This window comes from Triturus cristatus, chromosome 5_1, assembly GCF_964204655.1.
Source record: "Triturus cristatus chromosome 5_1, aTriCri1.1, whole genome shotgun sequence".
Taxonomy (NCBI): Eukaryota; Metazoa; Chordata; class Amphibia; order Caudata; family Salamandridae; genus Triturus; species Triturus cristatus.
The window spans coordinates 224,735,895-224,758,391 of record NC_140587.1 but is presented as its reverse complement, the minus strand read 5'-3'; the positions used below and the strand labels follow the sequence as shown (position 1 = coordinate 224,758,391).

At 42.2% G+C, this 22,497-nt stretch overlaps 1 protein-coding gene across 1 annotated transcript in view; it reads right to left on the bottom strand.

The window, feature by feature from the left end:
• Positions 1–684: 684 nt before the first annotated feature.
• Positions 685–22,497, bottom strand: part of COL22A1 (collagen type XXII alpha 1 chain) — a 1,010,593-nt gene continuing 988,780 nt past the window's right edge. Inside the window, exons 63-65 of the mRNA XM_085604869.1 lie at positions 19,202–19,384; positions 18,366–18,443; positions 685–7,552 (exon numbers count right to left, since the gene is read on the bottom strand). Coding sequence (XP_085460995.1) covers positions 7,365–7,552; positions 18,366–18,443; positions 19,202–19,384 — 449 coding nt within the window. The 3' untranslated portion in view covers positions 685–7,364. The remainder of the gene's footprint in view (positions 7,553–18,365; positions 18,444–19,201; positions 19,385–22,497) is intronic.

Sequence of the window (22,497 nt, the reverse complement as noted above, 5' to 3'; positions counted from 1 at the left end):
CCGTGCAGCTAAACCAGTGGGCCATGATGATTACACCGTGCAGCTAACCCAGCAGATTACTAGGTCGATGCTTGATCAAGTTTTCTGACTCGCCCTCACCACATGCTTTTGCCTCCTACTAGAATCGTGTCTTCTGCCTCGCGATTCAGATTCATGTTTTACTGCGCACTACTTGGCTCATGCTGTAAAATGCTGCAAGGCTTCAGATTCCGTTTCACTGTGCCAGTTGTCTCACTCCCTTCACATGCTCAAGCTAAAACCAGTGTGAGTCAAATTCTTAATTCCTCACACACTGGAACAATGATCCTTCTCCTTTGTGTACACGAGAGTTGGAACTATTAAAAGTCACTTACATTTTGGTTAGAAGCTCTAGTAGTTTGAAATCACACAGCAGTAATCTGCTTCTCCAGGTGTGGGAGTCACTGGAACACTATGTCTGTCCCCAGCACTCATCAAATATGTAGCAATCCACGCCAATTTGGTAAATATTATCCTGTTTATTTCTACACAAGACAGCGACCTACAGCCAGTTCCCAGCTCTTTCCAAGTGCCTCCCTTCAGAATCTCCCTACTCCCGACACTCCACCCATCACCCTATAATAATGTTGATTCCGACAATAAGGCATATTGAATCATACTCAAAATGTTGTGACACATGTTACATCATTATACATAGAAATCAAATCCTTTGAGGCAGATAACTTTATTACAATAGAGAGATAAGGTCACACAACTTATAATCCATCATTATTACTAACACTTTAATAGATACAAAATGTACATGCTATGCGAAATTTCAGCACAACATAAAATACTTTTTTATATATTTCGCTGAAACAGATTGATGATTTTAATGGTACAGCAACAAATCCCACACATCTTCTAATGGGAAATTGCTAACATGCTTTGGCAAGATCAGTGACTGAGCACCAAATAAAATATTAATTTGCTTTAAAGAGAAATTATTCTTTCATATAATAATACATTGAGTTGTGTTATATAAAACCATGAGTTGTCCAGAAGAAATAGCAAAAAATTTGATTTACATGTATAAAATAAGTAAAAAGAAGCACCATATTCCTACTTTATTGTTGTGTTGCACTTACGCAAATATTTGCAGGATCCACCTACAAATCTTCAAGTATTGCAGAATGCTACCTGTCTGCAGATTGGTAATAAATGTTTTATGAATTCCTCTGACCTACGTTGTCATTTTACTAGCACCAGTCAAATATGTTTTTAAATGCAACACAGAAGATCCAACAATATACCTGTTATTCTGCATTCACATAATATGCAGTCACTAGGGAATAACACAAACAGAAGCACATTGAGGGCTTCAGTACAGGTAGAGAGGATTGATGAAGAGTTTGAAGGAGGTTGCAATTTGAGTTCTGAGCCATAAATTTAAAACTATGTTCAAACACTAGAACTAGAATATCGTGGTAGGCTCTAGAATATATGTAGTTGAAGACGGTGTCATATAATAATCAGTTTGTTTTTATCCTGAAGGTGCATAAAGAGTAATAGTGATGTGGCACATGCTTAATAGTGTTACCCTATTTTGAAACCCACAACTAAACAATGACTTCTATAGCAAACAAAACAGAACTGGAAATATAATGTCCTCCTGCATGTTTGTTACAAAGCTCTGTTCTAAAGTTATTATGCAGAATTGCAGTAAAGTGTTGTTAATCTTGGCACATTGTCTCCTCACCTGCCTTTGGCTATAATCACCCTATGCAAATACCACATACATCCTTACTGATTGTCCACATATTAACTAATACCAATTACTATATGACTTAAGGCACCTGAAACACCTGAATATCAAGAAACAGTATTCATGTAGTATATCTTGGGTTGTACAGCATACTTTCCTGTTGCTGATATGTCTGTTCCGTACACATGCACGGTATGCAGCCAACAGATAGGGCAGCACAAGTATTGTTATGTACATCAGGGATGCCAGAATAGCACCAGAGTGGAGATAAAGAAGTGTAAGAAGTACAAGACCAAAAAGCAGATTTGTCTTTAGGCACTTAGGATCCGAGCAACATCAGAAAGGATCCTATCTCCTGAAATGCAGAAAGAAATTGAAGGCACGTCTCTTAAAATTGTACAATCTCAACATACAAGAGGGGCGTAAGTACAACCCGTTTCTTGTAAACAATAAAATAATATAAGGCTCACACTTGAAATGTAGTGCTCTGCTGATTGGTACCTAAGATCTCACTATACAAATACTATTACATACAAACATACATGCAAAATTATAGACAACAAATTGAGGCTGTAGTCTGGTGCTAAAACAGTTGGAGTAGCAATATCATCAGAGATTTAGAAATCATGACCTCATTCCAGATAATGAAGATCAGGACAATGTAAAAAAAAATGGAGAAGTGATGTGTGACCTCATGGCCTGTACTTCTCTTCAATTAAAGTGCTCCTCTACTTCAGGAGAGGAAAGCAATTAGGCATTCATTTACAAATTATATTGTTTGCAACTCCTTTAAAACAAACAGTAGAAACTCATACTTTGGAAATGCTATCCACATGGGTGTAATACCAAATCGTAGCTAAACTGAAAAGAGCCTGCAAGCCTGTCGTTCCTAAACCTTTGAGGTTTATATTTTGCACATTTTGCTATTGTAGCAGGGGAGTAAGGAATATAAAATAAATACTGGGGAAATAGTTAATTAACAAATTAAATACATACACATTTTAATTTATATAACAACAGATTGTTAACTGAAAAGCACAATTATTTCTAAAATGCAATTGTCTAGGCCTTTAAAAGTCCCAAAGAATAATTTTCAAATAGAATGATGGCTACCCAATTTTGATTGATAGCAGTGGTTCTTAGAATCAAATAATTCTGTGGGCGACCTTCCTACTTCTTCTTTTATAAAATACTCAAGAAGTTGTGACAATATGAGCTAGTATCTCTTGTGCTTAGCCTGCAATGACTGCTGTGCAAAAAGCCATAACAAAGTAGGAATACATTCTGCTCTCTTCATTATTCCAATATTCCAACATTCACATTATTAAATCCACATACTCAGAGATCACATCAAGAATTTTCATACTTTATCACGTACTGAAATATGTGTATCAGCCGTAATCTCCATGTGGACCTTTTCAAGACTGCCTTTTTCACATGGAGCACAACCTTAAATATCTCAAAGTGACAAAATCCCATCCTAAAACATTCCAACCTCGACTTCAACCATGTACAAAATTATTACCCAAAATCTAACATCCAAATCAAGTTTAAAATACTGCAATACAGAAGTCTGCAGTATCTCATCTCAAACCCTTTCTACATGACCACCATCTGCTGAACACTATTCATTGAGTTTCCATTCGTATGTCAATACTAAAGCAGCCTTGCTCCAAAGTTGAATTAACTTTCTAAGGATTTCAGATAAATATCAGTTGCCCCTGTTCATTCACCTTGGATCTTTCACACAGTCAACCATTTGAGAGGCAGAGTCATAAATCAGCCACAGTAAAGGGCTCTGTGCCTAGTTCTTTTCATGGGCCTATTCGTATCACTAGTCTCATCCTGACCATCATCTTGTTTTAGATACCAACATAACATCTGTCTACAAAAAGCATTTGCTGAGTCATAGCAGCTGGCCACACCTTTAAAAATTCCATAAACATTCCATCTGGGTGCTCTCCATAACCTCCTGTAATTTAAGCATTTAAACTGGTTGTTTTAGGGTGATGATTTATACCTCTGATAGATGCAATTAGCATTTAAATTTGAAGTGTGAGATACCAAACCATATTATATACATGGAAATATATACATGTTTGCAAAAGTTTTTTATGCATTTGTTGTATTTAATTACAAAGAATGGCTAGTCAAAGTTTTACTTATTTTGTATTATTTTAGAATACTTTTTCAATCAAATACAATGTGAATGTGATACAACATAATGTTCCATAACACTATTATTTGAGCACTTTTTTAATATCAATGTTTGTTTGTGTGGTAATACAGTTTAGCTTGTTCTATAAGAAGAAAGCATGACATTCCTCATTTAAAAATGTTTTGATTCCACATGTTAAATTTAAGATAGCTGACAATAACTTCATTGATTTTACTCAACAATGGCAATATAATATCATCACTTATTGTGAAGTCTTAGGCTTTGTTGTTATGAGATGGTCTAAGTGAAGCTCCTTGTCTTATTACACACAAAGTTTATCTGTCGTTTGGTTGAGTAAAAAGATTGAGACTTTGAGATGATCCATACAATCCTCACAACAACAATCTCTTTCCATGTTTTATGCCATATCATCAATTTGCTACGGACCAAAAGTCTTCTGAAAAGACATACCTTATTAATTTCTTATTAGCAACAGGGTTGAACAACACCTTTTGCACAGTGCTGACTACAGATCAATGATAACATAAGGCAATAAATATACCTCTGGAAGCAACTAAAGTGTACCAAACTAACAAGCAAACAAGGCATATCACTTGAAATGAAATAAAAACTAATTGGAAAATATAAAATATCCATTCCTGTCTCTCAACATGAAGTAAATAATATGTTTTGCCATAACACAAAACATGTGTGAGCAATATACTACCAACTTCTACATTTCCAGTTTTAGGTTAAAATATCATCTTAACTACTGCTCTTAGTAAATGAATTGCTTTTGACATGATGTGAAAAAAGAGTGGAATATCTCTAAATTGGAATTTGGACCTCATAAACTGGTCCTTTCAATGAGAGCTTCCGTTTCTCTTCCTATGGCAATCTTGGATACTAAGATCATTTAATTTTTAATTATTAATAAGAGGCCATTGGCGTATATATTTACCATCTCGGGGTTGAAACCAAACCTAAACTTACTAAATAGCTGCTCTTTGCTTACCAAATACTCAATAATATTTTTTTATCTTCAATTTTCCCCTTTGCTTTAAATTATAATGTTTATGGGTATTTGATTGGGAATTATTAGACTTTACTTTATTGTATTGCTGTGCATAAATTGATTTATTTGGTTATTTATTTACTTACAAACCACAACTGTCACCCTAGGGCATCCTGACGCTGGGACAGAAAATAAAATACAACAAGAGACAAAAGAAACCCAAAAGAATGACCAATAAGCAAAACAAACTGGTTTACATATTCCTAAAAAAAAGGACAGGCAAGGTAGTTTGCCACTGACAGAGAGTGGGTGTATTCCAGACCTTAAAGCCCGGAAGCTAACAGGACCTTCTCCACATTGTACCTTACGGTGAAGTGGGATCTGGAGCAGTGGAAGAGATCCTGATCATATAGCTTTGGAGGAAACATAAGCCAAAATAAAATGGGAGAGCATCATAGGACCAGTTTGGTAGAAGGTATAATGTACCAAACAGAGGGCCTCAAAATTAATATGCTGCTTTATGGGAAGCCAATGATGTGTTGTGTATTGTGCTCCAGTGGTTTTCTACTGTCCGACCTTTCCTCAATTATTAATACAAAATATTTTAACTGTGAAAATATATTATGCATTACAGGCCCTGCAATTGTCTTGGATTTGAGACACTATTACAGCATCAAATGTGGTCTCTTTTATTTCTATCCATACTTTGCTTGCAACAGAAATAAATCACCTGAGAGTGATTCATGGTGCATTTGAAACACATCTAGGATAAAGCTGTTAAGCTGATAACCCACTAAAGCAAAGGCATTGCTTGTTTATACTTCCCTTTTTATTATGAACTTTGAGCAACTCATCAAACCTCTACCCCATAGTAGAAAATGCAGAAATAGAGAATTCTTTAGACATGCTTGTCATACTCCGCTACAAAAGAGAAACATGAGCATTTGATTTTACTCTCATTGCATGATCATGCATGGAAACGAGAAAAGATTTCCCAAGAGCATGTGTTACACCTGTCTATGACTTGTTTAGTTTAGTATATGACTTGAACTGCAAATAGTGTGCATAACACATTAGGATGAATTTACTAACTTTAGTTCCAGAGTGATTTAGGTGATAACCTGGGGATAGCTTGGAATATTCTGAACTTTATGGTTTGTTCATTAGGAATTGGATTGGGCTAATAGGGAGGTGTCTGAGACCTCCAGAGATGCTTTTGCACATTCTTTTGTACATTAATTTCTTACTTGGATGTTACCAGATCTGTGAGGCATAATTGACTGTTGTGCAAAATACATTTATAGTCAATATGCTGTCTGCTATAGAACATATGTACACATTCTCATTTATATAATCCTACAACATTGGTTACGGTCACCTCATCCACTCTGTCTCGCTTATAAGCACAGTTCCAGTGATAATATATATAACACTAGATTTGCATATTTTCGAAACACAACACATATACAATCCCTGATTTCCAGTTATCATGAAATGCTTAAGGATAGCTCTTCCATAACATACAGTAACATAGGCAGAAGATGTGAAATGAGTGTTGGAGATTATTCACAAGGTTTTCGGAGGTAAATTGAACATAGAAGCACACTAATATTCACCACTATGCCTCAATGTACACTTGGGTAACTGCACATTTTTGCAGATTGAACTTTATTCAAATAGGACTTGCCTTTATCTCATTGTATATGGCCCTGTACACACTGCATAAATATAAAGTACTCATATCATACAATAATCACAAGATTACATGAATAGTTTAAACCAGAGATGTTGGTTCAAGCTTTAGTTATATTCTGGGTTTGTTTGGCAACATAAGATATACCCACCGTAGGTTTTGCTTTTATTTTTGAGTAATTCAAGAACCAAACCCAAAATAGAGGTTTGGATGTGAACAGACATCTTCTTTACCCTTGATCTGAATACTTTTGTAAAAGATATTGTAATACTTCCACACTCCAGTCTGACAGCATCTATCAAATGGACAATGTGGAGTGAGCAAATTCATCTTCAAGTCTGTCAGTGGCTCGGAGATGAAGATTTGGCTTTAGCAAATAAAAGGTTTTTACACCTTTTATTTGGGTATCAACTGATGAGCAGAAAAAATGTTCCCTAGACACCTGACCAAATTACCAAATTGTAAATTGCAATTTGAACCATCATGTGTCCTGCAGCACTTCGATGGCCATGTAAAGATTGTGCTTATTATCTCTTTATTTCATTATTGCAATAAAAATATTGCTTTGAATAGCTCCGATGATAGAAAAATAATAAACGTCACTTCAATAAAAAATGTATAATCATAACAGACTGACCGGCAGCAGATGTTGGTTTTCCTTATGTTAATAAACTCCAGAAACAAACAAAACACAAGTAAAAACAAACTTCTAAAGTTCCTTAGTTTTTTTCATGGCAGAGTCCAGGTTTCTTGCATCAGTCCATTGCTCTTCATATTAGGGTCCCTTTACATTGCTTGGTCTAGCAGCAAGACTTGCATAGTAAGCACACTGAGAAGGATCACACTGTCCATTTACTCCTGGAGGACCCTGGGGTCCGGGGAGACCAGTCATTCCTGTTTCACCCTGTGGTCCTGGTGTTCCTGGAATTCCATCTTTGGCATAACCTGGCTCACCTGCAAGACCTGTGAAGTAGAGGCAGTGGGACTATATCATTAATGTAATCACTAGGTATGCTATAAATTGCATTGTAAACGAGACAACTGTACATTACTAAATTTATTTTGATGGGTGCCCACTATGTTGATATTTATCCATGACAAACACAACTAATACCTAATATTCCTTCTTTATAAATACAATTGAGACCATTAAATAGAGTATCCCTTTTAGTCCCCAGCACAATACTCTGGCTTCTGACCATAGAAATACAAGTAATCTTTCGTCTTTCGCTGAGATCAATAAAGCGGACTTAATGGATCTATTGACAAAAATTAAATTGTGCTTGCCCAATGATACCTGTCCTCTAAGTATTTTAAAATTTGCATTGACTTGTTTCCCAGACTTGGCATTACCTCTTCTTAATCTGTCTCTAAACCAAGGCATAGTGCCAAGATCCTTTAAAAAGGCAGTTGTAGTCTCCTTAAAAAAGAAAGCCGGTGGCAACCCCGCAATCTGCAAAATTATCAGCCAATTTCTCTCCACCCCTATTTGGCAAAATTGCTTGAGGCACATGTAGCTCGACATCTCTACTACTTTATAGAGGCCTCAGATTTCCTTGATCTCTGCCCAGCGGGCATTCACCCTGCTCACTTAACAGAGGCAGTGTTCCTCTCAGTAGTAGATGACATTCAAGCGGAATTAGATAAAGGCAACACTCATGCTCTAGTATTCCTCGATCTGTCAGCAGCATTTGACATGGTCGAGCATGGCCTCTTGGCCAACCATGTTAGGGCTGCAGGACTCAAGAACTCAGCAATCAACTGGATCATTTCCTTTCTCAAGGACCGATCTCAGTCAGTTAGACTTTCCCCTTTCAAATCTCCTAAAGTCCAATTGAACTGTGTTCCACAATGCTCTTCTGGAATCCATGCATTGCAGCCACTCCTCTTCTTTTGTGAGATGTGGCTGGGGATAAAAATAAGGGGGTGTAATGGACTACCCCATGTGAAATTGGGTCACCATCTTGGGCAGGATAACAGCCCTAGTTCAGAGAGTCAAATCTCTGACTTGTCTCACTGATTTTATGTCAGCCAAGAACACAGTCTTAATTGTCAGTAACCTTAACTGGCAGCTGTGAAGGGGTACCAACGAAGACCCATCAAAAAAGTCAAAACTAAAGTTAGATCCATTGAAGTATGACAAAAGGGGGATAGAAATTTGTGAACCCTTTTAAGAACCTCATAATAATAGGAGATTTGAAAAGGAAAGGCTGATTTGGCAGGAAGAGGAAGGTCAAATAAGGCTGCCTGGTATCATTCAACAGTACCTACAGCACAACTCTGCAAGAGTGCAAAGTGAACAGTTGCTGACAGGTGGGCATGCACTGGATTTCTGCTCCAGGTCACAAATCCGTGGCTATTGGCTATGTTCATGGAGTGATGATGTTAAGACAGGATAACATCCAACATTTTAGGTGGAAGCTGAAAAGAGAGCAAATGTTCCTGCTCATTCTAAAGGCATGAAGGTGGAGGCTCTGGAGCCTGATATGCAGGTCACTCCCATTTGACTCAGAGAGGAGGTCCCTCTGAGTCATAGACTGAGGCACAAGGAGAGGTACCGACAGTCTGCATACCACACCCTTATTGCACCCTTCTCACTGAATCTGAGGCAATGAGAATACTTAGACCCGATCGATCTTGGCAAATCTTTCTCAGACCTGTGGAAGCAAGGTTATGAGGAAAAACATGTAGTGAAGTGGAAAATCCCACTTTAACCAAAAAGTGTCCACGAAGGCTCCTCTCAACAAATACTGAGTGCACAGAGCTGAGGACATTCAGCATTTTCCAGAGTGGCGAAAAGGTCCACAAGAGGTGTTACCCAAAGGGAGAAGATGCTCTACACCACCTCTGGGCAACTTGTGGTTGGCAAGATGACATCTGCCCATACCTTCAGGCCTGATATACAGTGATCCGGCTCGGTCGTTGGCGGTTAACCAAATCCAATGGCGCTGAGCCCAAGACCATAGCCTCAATGCCCGGAGACAGAGAAGATGTGATGCCTCTCCTCCCTGTTTGTTGGTGTACCGCATCACAGCCATATTGTCTGTCAAGATCTGGACAGACAGAGCACGTACGGAAGAGAGAAAGTTCATGCAAGCCAGTTGGATTGGTCCCAGTTGTAGGAGCTTGATATGAAGCAATAATCAAAAAAAGACAAGGGAGGTTGATAAGTCTTTCACATATCCTCCCTGGACTCAAACTTATATAAAAAAATGACATTCCGAATAGCTCCCTAGGCTACATTGGGGGTAGAGAACTAAAGACAAACACAATGGTTTTATTTATTTCTCTACTGATCACAGGAAAACCTTTTTTATGATACCGGGACTATCAGCCACTTAGGTGGCATGCTTCATCGTTGGGTCCTATTCCTCTCTAGTTGGGCAGTACAATGCCCTGACGGCCCCTCAAGTGGGGTCTCTTTGGTGGAGATCTTGTTCCTGCTTTTTATGAGTGATAGTGAGTCAACGATGAAAGTGGCTACACAGTATAGTGAGGATAAAATTAAATTACCTGTAAATAAACAAGGTTGCTCCCTTTTATTTTGTATTGGTGATTTACACAGGATTAAAAAATGAGAGGGGACCAATTGAACAATAGTCGTACTTCAGTCCTAATGACAGGTCTACATGTTTCACACCTTGCTGTCTCCAAAGTTCAATTGGCGTTTCATCAGGACCTAAATGGAAATACCTTTCTATATATATGGGTAACCTAATCTAGGTTATCCTTTTTTTTTAAATTTAGTTTTTACCTTATTTTCCAGTTTACAAAATAGCACATCATATCTGCAAGATCTTGTACAGTTAAATATATCCGTATCGATACAGCTGGAATACGGAAAGGAAAATTCGACTGCTACATCCTAATTAACAATCAAGTACTTGTATAGCACACAGTAACCCATTCAATCCATCTCAAGGTACCCACCCTGCCTCTAGCAAGCCGAGCATGCCATCCGCGTTGCCAACATGGCAAATTTAAAGACCCCAGCCGGGGTAGTGTTGGCGTGTGACTGTCCAATCGTTAAAGCTCCCTCCCCGCTCAGCCCACCCCTGTGGGCACCAAGCCGTGCTCAGTTTGTGCGGCAGGTTGTGTCTGCACTGTTGCCGTGTAGCGTTTCAGCGGGCCCCAGATGTCCTTTGGGCGGGACTTGTTAGGGAGAGTGGTAAAGTATAGATCATAGTTAGTACTGCAGTATGCAAGACTGTTTAGCCAGCCCTTCAATGTCGGTGCAGTTTTCTGCCCCCATTTGAGTGCTATTTCCCTCTTAGCCAGAAGAAGCCCTATCGCGGTAAACCGCCACACAGCCTTCAGAACGTTTTTTACATAACCCAGCAGTGCGACCTCTGGAGAGGGTGTGATGTCCAAATCTGTCATTTCTGCTAATGTCTGAAAAATTGCGGCCCAGTAGGCTTTAATTTTGCCACAATTCCAAGTGAGGTGGGCAAAATCTGCATGCGGGGAATTGCATTTTAAACAACAGTGTGATCTATCAGGGTCCTGTTTGTGTGCCATCACAGGGGTCATGTAGATTCTACGCAAGAATTTAAAGTGACGTCTGTTGAGGGACACCTCCCTGGTCTGACTACAACATACATTCCATTGGTCATCTTGGATGGGGTGCCCCAGGTCTGCCTCCCAGGTGGCACTAAGCTTGGAATCAGTAACCGGGATCGCAGCCACACATGCCCTGTACATTTTGAAGACTAGATGTTTCCCCTCGGCAGTATCAATAACAGCAGAGAGGGAGGCCTACGAATCTGGCTCGAGAGGGAATCCAGGGACAACCGCCCTCAATGCAGATCATATACGATTCAGTACAAATTTGTCCAAGAAGGTGTCGCCGCCAAATTTGGCACCTTCCGTTACAGAGAAGACATGCCCATTAATGTATAAATCCCCAATTGTGTGCAGGTCAAATTTGGAAAGAGTACGTTTCACAATCGCTTCAACTGTGATGGGAATCCATCTATGGTTGGGGATTGACAGACCAAAAGAATACAACACGGGGGAGCCCGTAATCCTAATCATCTTCTGCTAGGTCCACCTAGTGGTGGAGACCATTTGGCTGTCTGTGGGGTCTCGAGGGAAGCCCAGGGAAAGTATTGTGTTAAGTGCATCGGGCAAGATCAGGTCAGCCTCTGGGCGCAAATACGGAATTCTAGCATCATGGTGAAACCAGGAATGAGCATAGCTGCACTGCGCCACTAAATAGAATAAATGGAGGTTGGGGACTCAAAATCACCCCCTGTCATAAGGGAGCGTCATCACCTCCCAACGGACCCTGGGTCTCCTGCCTCCCCACGTCAAGTGTATGAGATGTGTGCGTAGTGTCTCGAAAAAACGATTTGTAAGTGGGATAGGAATGTTTTTAAAGAGATATAGGAACTTGGGGAGGACGATCATTTTGATCAACGCCACCCAGCTTACAATGGAAAGTGGGAGTCAGCCATTTATCAATCTGCTGTTCCAATTGGTGAACCGCCTTACCGTAGTTCAATTGAATGATTTCAGAGTTGTCAAGGTGTATGTTAATCCCCAGGTATTTGACTGAGTCTGTAGTCCAAGCAAGGGGGAACTCACAATCCCATTGCACTGTTCTGGAGGTTAAGGGGAAAATAATTTATTTGTGCCAGTTTATTCCCAATCCAGAGAACCCACCAAATCAAATAATCTCTCTGATCAATGGGTCTAGGTTGTTCTGCGGGTCTATAACATATAGAATAATGTCATCTGCATATAGTCACACCAGAAGGGGCCCTGTGTTGAATTGAAGCCCCCTTTGCATATGACGTTCCTGGAAGTGCCGGACCAAGGGATCCATTGCTAATATGGAAAGCAGTGGGGATAAAGGGCAACTCTGCCGTGTGCCGCGAGATAATTTAAAAGAGCGGGAGATTGTACCATTTAGTCGAATCCGGGCGGTAGGGGCGGAATATAGCAGGGCGGTGAGATCAACGAAACCCCTGGGCATACCCAACCTGCGCATAACAAACCTAGAAAAGGCCGCTCCAAGGAATCAAAGGCTTTTCTGTGTTCAACAGGACTGCTGCCACCGGTACAGTAGGTTTGATTCTGTGTATAACGGTGAAGAGCGTACGCAGGTTCAAGGAAGTGGACCTGTTAGGTACAAATCCACATTGGACAGGGAATATTATCTTGTCTAGTAATAAGGTGAGCCGCATGGCTTCAATTTTTGCTAATATCTTGTAATCTAGGTTCAATAGGGAAAGCGGCCTATAAGATTTGCAAAGCAGGGGGTCCTTACCCAGTTTAGGCAGCAGTATGATTACTGCCTCACTGAGAGTGGGAGGCAATTGACGTCATTCTAGGGCTTTGTGGTATACCTCGAGGAGTTGAGGCGCCAATATATCTTTATACTATTTGTAAAAGTCCCCTGTAAATCTGTAGAGGCCGGGAGCAGTGGAGCCATTCAGCTCATCTATGGCACTAAGGACTTTGTCTAAGGAGAAAGGCGCAGCAAGGACATTTTGCATGTATTTCTCCATGTTTAACCAAAGCAATGTCTGACAAATAGTCTTCTAATTCTGCCGTTATGTGTGTAACTTTTGCCGTATACAAGGATTCGTAATAGGTAAGGAATTCTGTGCAGATCTCAGGAGTGCGCGGGAGGTGCAGCCCCGTCTCAGAGCTGAGTTCTGTGATGTGCGATTTAGCGTAGGGGGGCCGCAGTAACCGAGCTAGAGTGAGACCAGGTCTCTCCCCCTCCTAATCTCTACGGGCTGTGGCGTATTTGCTAAGGAACTGGGTTTCCCTGTCGGCTGCTTCTCGGAATTCAGTCAGTAGCGTTAGCCTGCGTTTCGTGTCTTCCAAGTCAGTGGAAAGCAGTATTGCGGCATCTATAGCGGTTAGTTGCTGTTCTATTCGGGCCAAGGTTCCCCTGAGGTCCCTCATAACCCCTGCGTGCTTCGCGACTCCCCTAATGTACGCCTTAAAGGCCTCCCAAAGAACCGCCCAGGAATCCACCGACCCCGTGTTCAGTTCGAAATACTCTTCTATGGCATCTCTGGGTTTAGACTGAAAGAGGTCATCCTCCAGTGCTCTGCCGGGGAACCCCCACTGTCGTTCGTGCTCTTCCGGTCTGGGTATGCTCAGCTTAAGGATCACAGGGGAGTGGTCCGAGTATGTCCTGGGGAGTGTCCTTGTGGTCCTATACCAAGTAGTGGGCTGTGGGACGATTAGCCAGTAATCAAGCCTCGTCCACGTGTCGTGCTGCACCGAATAGTGTGTGTAATCAGTGGCTGTGGGGTTGCGCTTCCTAAAAATATCCATAAGATGCAGGGAATCACACAGGGACATCAGTACCCGTCGTGAGTGTGGCTTAGTGTCGGAGGAGGTAGATGAACAGTCAAGTGTACGATTAAGGAGTAGGTTGTAGTCCCCCCCCATCAGAACACTGTCAGTGCCCATGCGCAAAATCTTGGCATGCAGATCCTGAAAGAATTCAGGGCAATCAACGTTGGGGCATAGAGACAGATAAGTGTCACCACATGACCAATCAAGGTGCCCACTACTATAACGTAACGGCCTTTGCTATCAGAGTAGCTTTCGTGGAGAGAGAAAGGGACCCTCTTATGGAACAGGATAGCCGTACCCCAGGCATATATGCTGTAGTTTGAAAAAAAACAATGCTGGCCCCAGCTAGTTGCAAAATGTGTGGTGTCCGCTTTAGGCAAGTGCGTTTTCTGCAAAAAGGCCACATCCACCTGGTGCCTCTACAGGTAGTGTTGTACCTGCTTCCCTTTTCTAGGATTGTTGAGTCCCCTAACATTCCAGGTTATGCCAGAGAGGTTAGAGTGGTCGGAGTATTTGCGTCTTGTTTCCTGAACCATCATGGTACAGTCAGGATAGAGTGTCCCACGCTCCCTAGCTAAATGGAGTGCAGTGTCTCTGTCTCGATAGTTCATTAAGCATGCTATGATTGGCCTAGGCGGGCATCCTGGGTTAGGGCGAGGGCCCAGGGATTGATGAACTCGCTCAACCACAAAGCCGATGGTGAAGGCCTCCTTCTCAAAGATGTCAGTGAGCATAGTTTCAACAAATATATCTATTTTTCCCGTGTTTGTGGACTCCGAGAATTCGAAGGTTATTGCGCCGACTGGGCGCTTCCAAATTTTCATTCTTGATGGCGACATCCTTCAGGATTTTCGCCACTCGTTCCAGCCGTTTGAAGGACTGTGCTGCCTCGTTCGCAAGATCAGAGGTTCTGCCTTCTACTGTGTCCAGCCGCCGCTCATGCGTGTCCAGCAAGGCACCCATAGCATCCAAATGTTTATCTAGTCTGTCGAACGTGCCATCCAGTGATTTAAAGCCAGCTCTCATCTCCGCCAACAGTGCGGTCTGGGCGGTGGCCGAGTCCGCCGTGACGGTCGGCTCCTGGCCACCCTCTGCCACAGTGCTACTGGAGTCTTGTGTTTTGTCCTTTGCCTTGCTGAACGATAATACCCTCTGCTGCGGGTCCTTTCTGCCCATGCCTTCTTACATGCAGGTCGCGGAAGGGGCGTATAGCCCGCCAATGGAGATTACGCCAGGCCTGCCTGGCCAGTCATCGACTATTTGAGGCTTATATGGTGGCAGGGGGGTCTTTGAGATGGCAGCGTGGGGGCAACTATGAGGAAATGCCGTAGGCCCACGGCTGAGCTTATGAATACTGCAGATGTCCGTCAGCGCACCCGCCCCGAGGGAACAACTAGGGCTAGAGAGTCACAGTGCCTAAACTTAACGGCCGGAGGGGTCGCCACGTGCAGGCGCCAGGATGCACTAAGGAGCCAGGCAATGCTGAATAAAGTCTCGCTGAGGTTTTGGTGTTACAGGCAGGCAGGCAGGTCAAGCTGGCGCTCCGGGAATGATGCAGTGGGTTCGGTGCCCAATCTCAAACAGGGGGGGGCGCATACACCACACAAGCGGCAGATCACGGACACCGTGGCTGCTCAGGATGTACATATGGCAGTGTCCAGTTGGGGCTCATGATCAAGGGCCACTTCCCTCCTACCTCCCTACCCTACAGGCCCGACCGCGCAACCGGATGGCTGCCTCCCTGGCTCACCCAAGGTCCCGGTCACCTAGGGGCCTGCGGGAGTGTTGAGAAGGTCACGCTCGCGCCCCAGGTTGACCCGGGGGTGCAACAATGGCGTAATCGGGCCCGATCGGGCGGGGGGAAGGCCGCAAGCGGATGAGCTGCTGCAACGCCGCAGAGTTCGATTCCGGCCATGGAGGCCATTGTTAACCACGCCAGTGGTGCGGAGAAGGCCCCTCCCTCAGCTCAACGGAGCCGATTCCTCCGGATTGCGGCCAGCCAGAATGAAACGGGAAAGCGTTGCGGCTGCACCAGTCCTAACGGCAGTGATAGAGTGGCTTGTGACGCCAAAGCAGGCAGATCATCGGGAGACAGACGCGGTTTACTGGGACTGGCTGACGGAGCTTCAGAGCCGCGCGGCCATCTTGGTCTGCGGCTTGGCCACGCCCCCAATCTAGGTTATCCTTAATTTATTGTGGAGGTATGCATTCAGTAACCTAACTGAGTATTCCACACATCTGGGAACTCACATGATCCAGTATCTGTGAACCCCTATTGTACCTTTATACGTCATCCATAGGATTCAGAAACTCGGCGCCCGTATGGGCTATTAACTATGTCCTGCCAGGCTGCCTGCGGTCAGAAGCTAACCCCATTTCCTGCACCTTGTAACATTGTGAATTGACTCATCAACCAGGCTAATATGTAAATAGCCAGTTGTTACATACAGCTGAAAGTAGTAGCATAATGCTTATTTCCAAGTGCTCCCAAAATTGGAAAATATCGAAATGTAAGAGTGAGAGGACAAACCATAGTATAAGAGTTAGGACTAATGAAGTATTAGTTACCTCACAATAATTTTGCCATAATGCATTTTTCATCTGCTTCTTGATGTTGGCATCCTTTTAGTATGGCTGAGATATCGAGTAATCACTGCACGTGGCATTAGTGACTAAACAAATGCACGCCACAAAAGAACTCAGGTCACTGATGCCAAGATTGTAATTGTCTAATACTAAAATTTAAGAATTACAATACCTCTCCACTAAATCGGTGCATATTTTCTCAGACTGGGAAGATGCCTATTATATGTTGATTTCGCCTTTCAAGGTTCTTATCAACAGAACTTAACCTCACATTTACCATAAGCAACTTAATATGCATTAGGTATGGGACCATCCAACATGCACTTAGTGTACTCGAACACCTAGATGTGGTAAATCCTATATAGGGCTTTAGATACTGTCATCTTTGGACTTAATCTTAAAATTCGAATAATCCTTCATTGCTATTGCCAAAACTATAAAGTCTCTGTGTTGCCTGTCTGGCTAGTTCCAAAGAAGTGGTATAGAACCCTAACATAAGTAATCTATAGATAACTCATGCATTATACTTGCATGGTTAGTTTATCTTCATCACAGGTCTCCAAGTACTATAAATGCTAACATGGATCCAGTGACAATGTTTTTGTTCGCATTCAGATAACAAGATCATAATCTGGAATCTAAACTTCATAATGGTTGAAATTCCCAAATAGAAAAGTAGGAAGGAAACTTTACTAAAGCCCATAGTGGTGCAATTCTGTCAATACAGAAGGAAAAAGTCTTTTGTTTTTTCACATTCACTTCCCTAACATGGTCATATTTTAACATCTTAGGTCTTGAACCTAACACACCGTTAAGGACTATTTATTTGTCTTTTATTTGCTGTTGCTCTACAAGCTGTTTTATGTTTCTCAGTCAATTGCTTTAAAACTGATGGTGTTGGATTGTTGATGCTCATACCTCTATAAAAACTGGATTACACTGAGTTCTTAATAAACAGAGCCAAGTGGACTAACCTGTAGCTGATAAAAATGGATCAGAGGCTGCTGGATGTCCCAGCCCACTGGTTAGGGTGTCCAATATACATTTTATATTTATTTACTTTAACATTCTTATAAAGCGCACTCAACCTTGGCATATTAGTGCGATATACAGTAAGCCAAGATAATTCAGACTTTTATTATAATAAACAACATTTTAACTGAATTAAAATAAAATAAACAATTAGGTACATCATTGTATGGAAAGGTAGGGACTCAAAGAGTGGAAACTGATTAGTGAAACAAAACACAAGTGGGCAAGCATTACAATATGTTATTAGAATACTTTTACTAAGAGAGGTCTTTCACTGTGTGAACACTGTGTCCCAAGATAGCATGCAGACTGTTCAAAGAGAATTGTCAAAATCTTAAATTACAATTTGAGTTAAGTTGAGCTTCCCACCAGCATGATGTAGACATGCATGTGCAATGGCTTCCCTCAAAGATCTGACGGCACGTATTGCCTTGGACAGTTCTCTGGTACTTCATTAACCATGATATAATCTCTCCAGTACCCTTTTTCTTTTATTAAAAGTGGCAAAGCAAAATCTCTGCAATTTCCATGGAACTTCAAGAAGGTTCCCAAAATATCTGCTGTTTCGCAAACCAGTAGGTGTAATACAAATATGTATACAATTTTGTAGGTTTAATAGGATGAAGGTCTGCAAATATCATTATTTTAAACATACAATGGTTTTCAAAGCCAATATAATTAGCTCTCTTGCCAATTCATATTTTAACCTATTACTTTTAAAATATATGTTTACTCATCAAATAAAATAAAGCAGGTGAAAATACATTACAGTTAGGAGTCCACTACTATAATTGATGTAGAGAGAGTAAGAGAGACATTGTGCACTCAAACAATGTACCTGGAGACCCTGGAAGCCCCATGTCTCCTCGCTGACCAACACCTGGTTCTCCTCTCTCTCCCTTTGCGCCTCTGTCTCCTGGAGAGGAAAAGGAGATATTTAATTTACTTTTTATTTTGTTCTCATGCCCAATGCTCATGATGTTACATGATGTTACATGCACTGCTTCTCGTTCTGTAAAAGATCCCCTTTTTGCCTTTGGATACTTTCTATGTCTGCCCGCAAACTAAGTGATGACATACTAAGGGACGAAGCATATCTTGCTCAACTGCAATATAAATGGGTATTGAATGATACCAAGATAAAGTACAATAACTATCTAGGAATCGCATTAACTGAGAAGTCATTGCTGGTAAATCTAAGATCATGACACTGGTTTGTAGTGTCTTTGGGGCCGTCATGTCCTCTTCTCAATAGCTGATGTGATCATACAACATCCCAGTAGAACTACCCGATCCTCAGGGAACACTTTGCACTTGAGCACTCCAGGCATATTTCAGATGGAAAACAGCTCTTCTCATTTAGGAGTCAGCAAAGCTAATCATTACAGCATGTCCAAAAGAGCACCAGAATTACAAATCAATGACACTGCCACTTAGATTAAGCATTATCTCCAGAAAAATGCAAAACTGTTTGCCACTGCAAACTAACCTCTCTCTTTTCAGTTACCAGCGAGCATACTGAGCTCAAAACTAGGAAGACCTACTCTATCTTAGCCTAGTGCATTTGTGGTTCTTGGAAGTCACAAACAAGTAAATGCATTTGATTTTCTGTGCAGTCTGTGCCAACTATTGGGCTGTCCTGTAATGGTCACAAGCACCAAATGACAAACTTACCCTTAGGACCCATTGGGCCTCCTGGTCCTTCTGGTCCCATCTGTCCAGGAATGCCAGGCTCTCCTGGAGCACCAGGTCTGCCACCACTGCCATCTTTGCCAGGAGCACCAGGAGGACCTGGCCTACCATTAGCTGCTTTAACGTGTGCTGGCTGCATCTGCGCCATGAGGTAGGCTAGTTTGTCTGCAAAAGAATGCACCATTGGATTATCATTGGAAGCCCAGATGGAAGTATAACTTCTATGTCATCAAAGTCGCCTTCAAGAAATAATTATAAAATAATTATATGATTTTGCATCTGTTGTTGGAGCTTTTATGGCTGTCTAAGACCTTACCTTTGAAGTAAGATGGGGACATATGGATATCAGTGAGATACAAGTACTTAAAGAAGGTTGATACGGAAGCTCATAAATAGGTCAGTGATAAAGTGATGAACACCATAGCCATATAACTATTTGATTACATTTACCATATAAGGTACTATTTTGTTGCAATACATTATTGATTCCTCTTCTAGTCTTTCTCAAGCAAGACACATGCACACATTTATCTATCACATACAAGAAGAAAGTAGCAACAAGGTTCTCTAACTATAAGAATGTGCCATAGGAATGTACAAATCAACTTTGCAAACTTATAATAGCTTGAATTAAACTAGGATTCCAGTGAAGGTTTACATCTAGGTCTCCAATAGGCATTGGCGATGCTACCCTATGCATCACTTCAACTGATGCCATCAACATATGTGGCATATTGTTCTGCATTCTGTCCATCAATTGTTATTTTTGCATTTGTCACCCCGAGTGGGAAGGGTATGCTCAGACGTGAGTCCCTTGCTCTCCATGCCACTGGAATCAAGCTATCCTGGCTGATGAGGGCTGAAAGCCCGAAACCGGTCCTAGGATGCTTGTTTCCAGTCCAGGGAGGACCTGGCTTGGCAGTTCGGGCTGGACTGTTCCCATGGGGCACAGGGTCAAGACTGATTTGCATATGGCTGGGTTCAAACTGGAATGGCATGGTGAGCAAAAAAACGATGGATTTAGGCCCAGATCTCTGTACTGGGGTGAATGTATGACATTGTTCTGCATTCTGTCCATCAATTGTTATTTTTGCATTTGTCACCCCGAGTGGGAAGGGTATGCTCAGACGTGAGTCCCTTGCTCTCCATGCCACTGGAATCAAGCTATCCTGGCTGATGAGGGCTGAAAGCCCGAAACCGGTCCTAGGATGCTTGTTTCCAGTCCAGGGAGGACCTGGCTTGGCAGTTCGGGCTGGACTGTTCCCATGGGGCACAGGGTCAAGACTGATTTGCATATGGCTGGGTTCAAACTGGAATGGCATGGTGAGCAAAAAAACGATGGATTTAGGCCCAGATCTCTGTACTGGGGTGAATGTATGACATTGTTCTGCATTCTGTCCATCAATTGTTATTTTTGCATTTGTCACCCCGAGTGGGAAGGGTATGCTCAGACGTGAGTCCCTTGCTCTCCATGCCACTGGAATCAAGCTATCCTGGCTGATGAGGGCTGAAAGCCCGAAACCGGTCCTAGGATGCTTGTTTCCAGTCCAGGGAGGACCTGGCTTGGCAGTTCGGGCTGGACTGTTCCCACGGGGCACAGGGTCAAGACTGATTTGCATATGGCTGGGTTCAAACTGGAATGGCATGGTGAGCAAAAAAACGATGGATTTAGGCCCAGATCTCTGTACTGGGGTGAATGTATGACATTGTTCTGCATTCTGTCCATCAATTGTTATTTTTGCATTTGTCACCCCGAGTGGGAAGGGTATGCTCAGACGTGAGTCCCTTGCTCTCCATGCCACTGGAATCAAGCTATCCTGGCTGATGAGGGCTGAAAGCCCGAAACCGGTCCTAGGATGCTTGTTTCCAGTCCAGGGAGGACCTGGCTTGGCAGTTCGGGCTGGACTGTTCCCATGGGGCACAGGGTCAAGACTGATTTGCATATGGCTGGGTTCAAACTGGAATGGCATGGTGAGCAAAAAAACGATGGATTTAGGCCCAGATCTCTGTACTGGGGTGAATGTATGACATTGTTCTGCATTCTGTCCATCAATTGTTATTTTTGCATTTGTCACCCCGAGTGGGAAGGGTATGCTCAGACGTGAGTCCCTTGCTCTCCATGCCACTGGAATCAAGCTATCCTGGCTGATGAGGGCTGAAAGCCCGAAACCGGTCCTAGGATGCTTGTTTCCAGTCCAGGGAGGACCTGGCTTGGCAGTTCGGGCTGGACTGTTCCCATGGGGCACAGGGTCAAGACTGATTTGCATATGGCTGGGTTCAAACTGGAATGGCATGGTGAGCAAAAAAACGATGGATTTAGGCCCAGATCTCTGTACTGGGGTGAATGTATGACATTGTTCTGCATTCTGTCCATCAATTGTTATTTTTGCATCAACATATGTGGCAGCACTATGCAATGAGCATTGTTTCCTCAGCTCCTTACAATTTCCACATCAAACGACTTACAAGGAATTTGTTTTCAATAGGTGAAAAACAAATGCATGCATCTACATTTCACTAGGAGTCAGTAAGAAAAGTTACAAAAGGCCAGGACGCACCCAGTAGAGTAGTAGCAATGACAACATATGGTCTATGTTATCGCAACAGATTAATGCATGAATGTAAGCAATGCCAGCCAGTGTGTGAGATCAGGTCCGGGGGAGGTTGCTACAGCAGAACTTTTGAGTGTTTTTTTATTGTGGTTTAGAACCATCTTATTTCAATGTAACCTCAGTTATATTCTAGAATGGCCCCCCCAAAAAAGGAAAGAATTGTTCACCTCAGCATTGATAGAGGTCAGATCATAATAGCGGACAAATAAAACTATCAGAAAACATTGAGGTAAAGCAGGCAGAAAGTTGGTATCGGACATGGTTGTAAGGTCTAACACTGCTGGATTATACTCAACCCACTTTTAAAGGTTTAAGAGAGTATCTGATTCCAGTTAGTCTTCAACCTTTCATTTTGGTCTCTGACGATTTGAACAAATTCATGTGCATTGTTCCTTTTGCACTACGTTCATGTGCTCCTAATTGGATTGCTTTTTCTGTTAAGGAATGTTTCACAGGTGTCAAAAGTCCTTCCATTTTCTTTCCATGTGTAGGTGCACCTGAAGGCTAGGATAATGATGATGATGACTTCATTTTTACAGTGCCTCTGAGTTACATAATAGAAAGAGGTGGAAACCTATTATTGTGAACCTAACAGCATAACCTGATGTGGTCTGGATGGGCATTCCCAGGCAGAGCCATATGACTGAAGACATTCCTGTCTTCAAT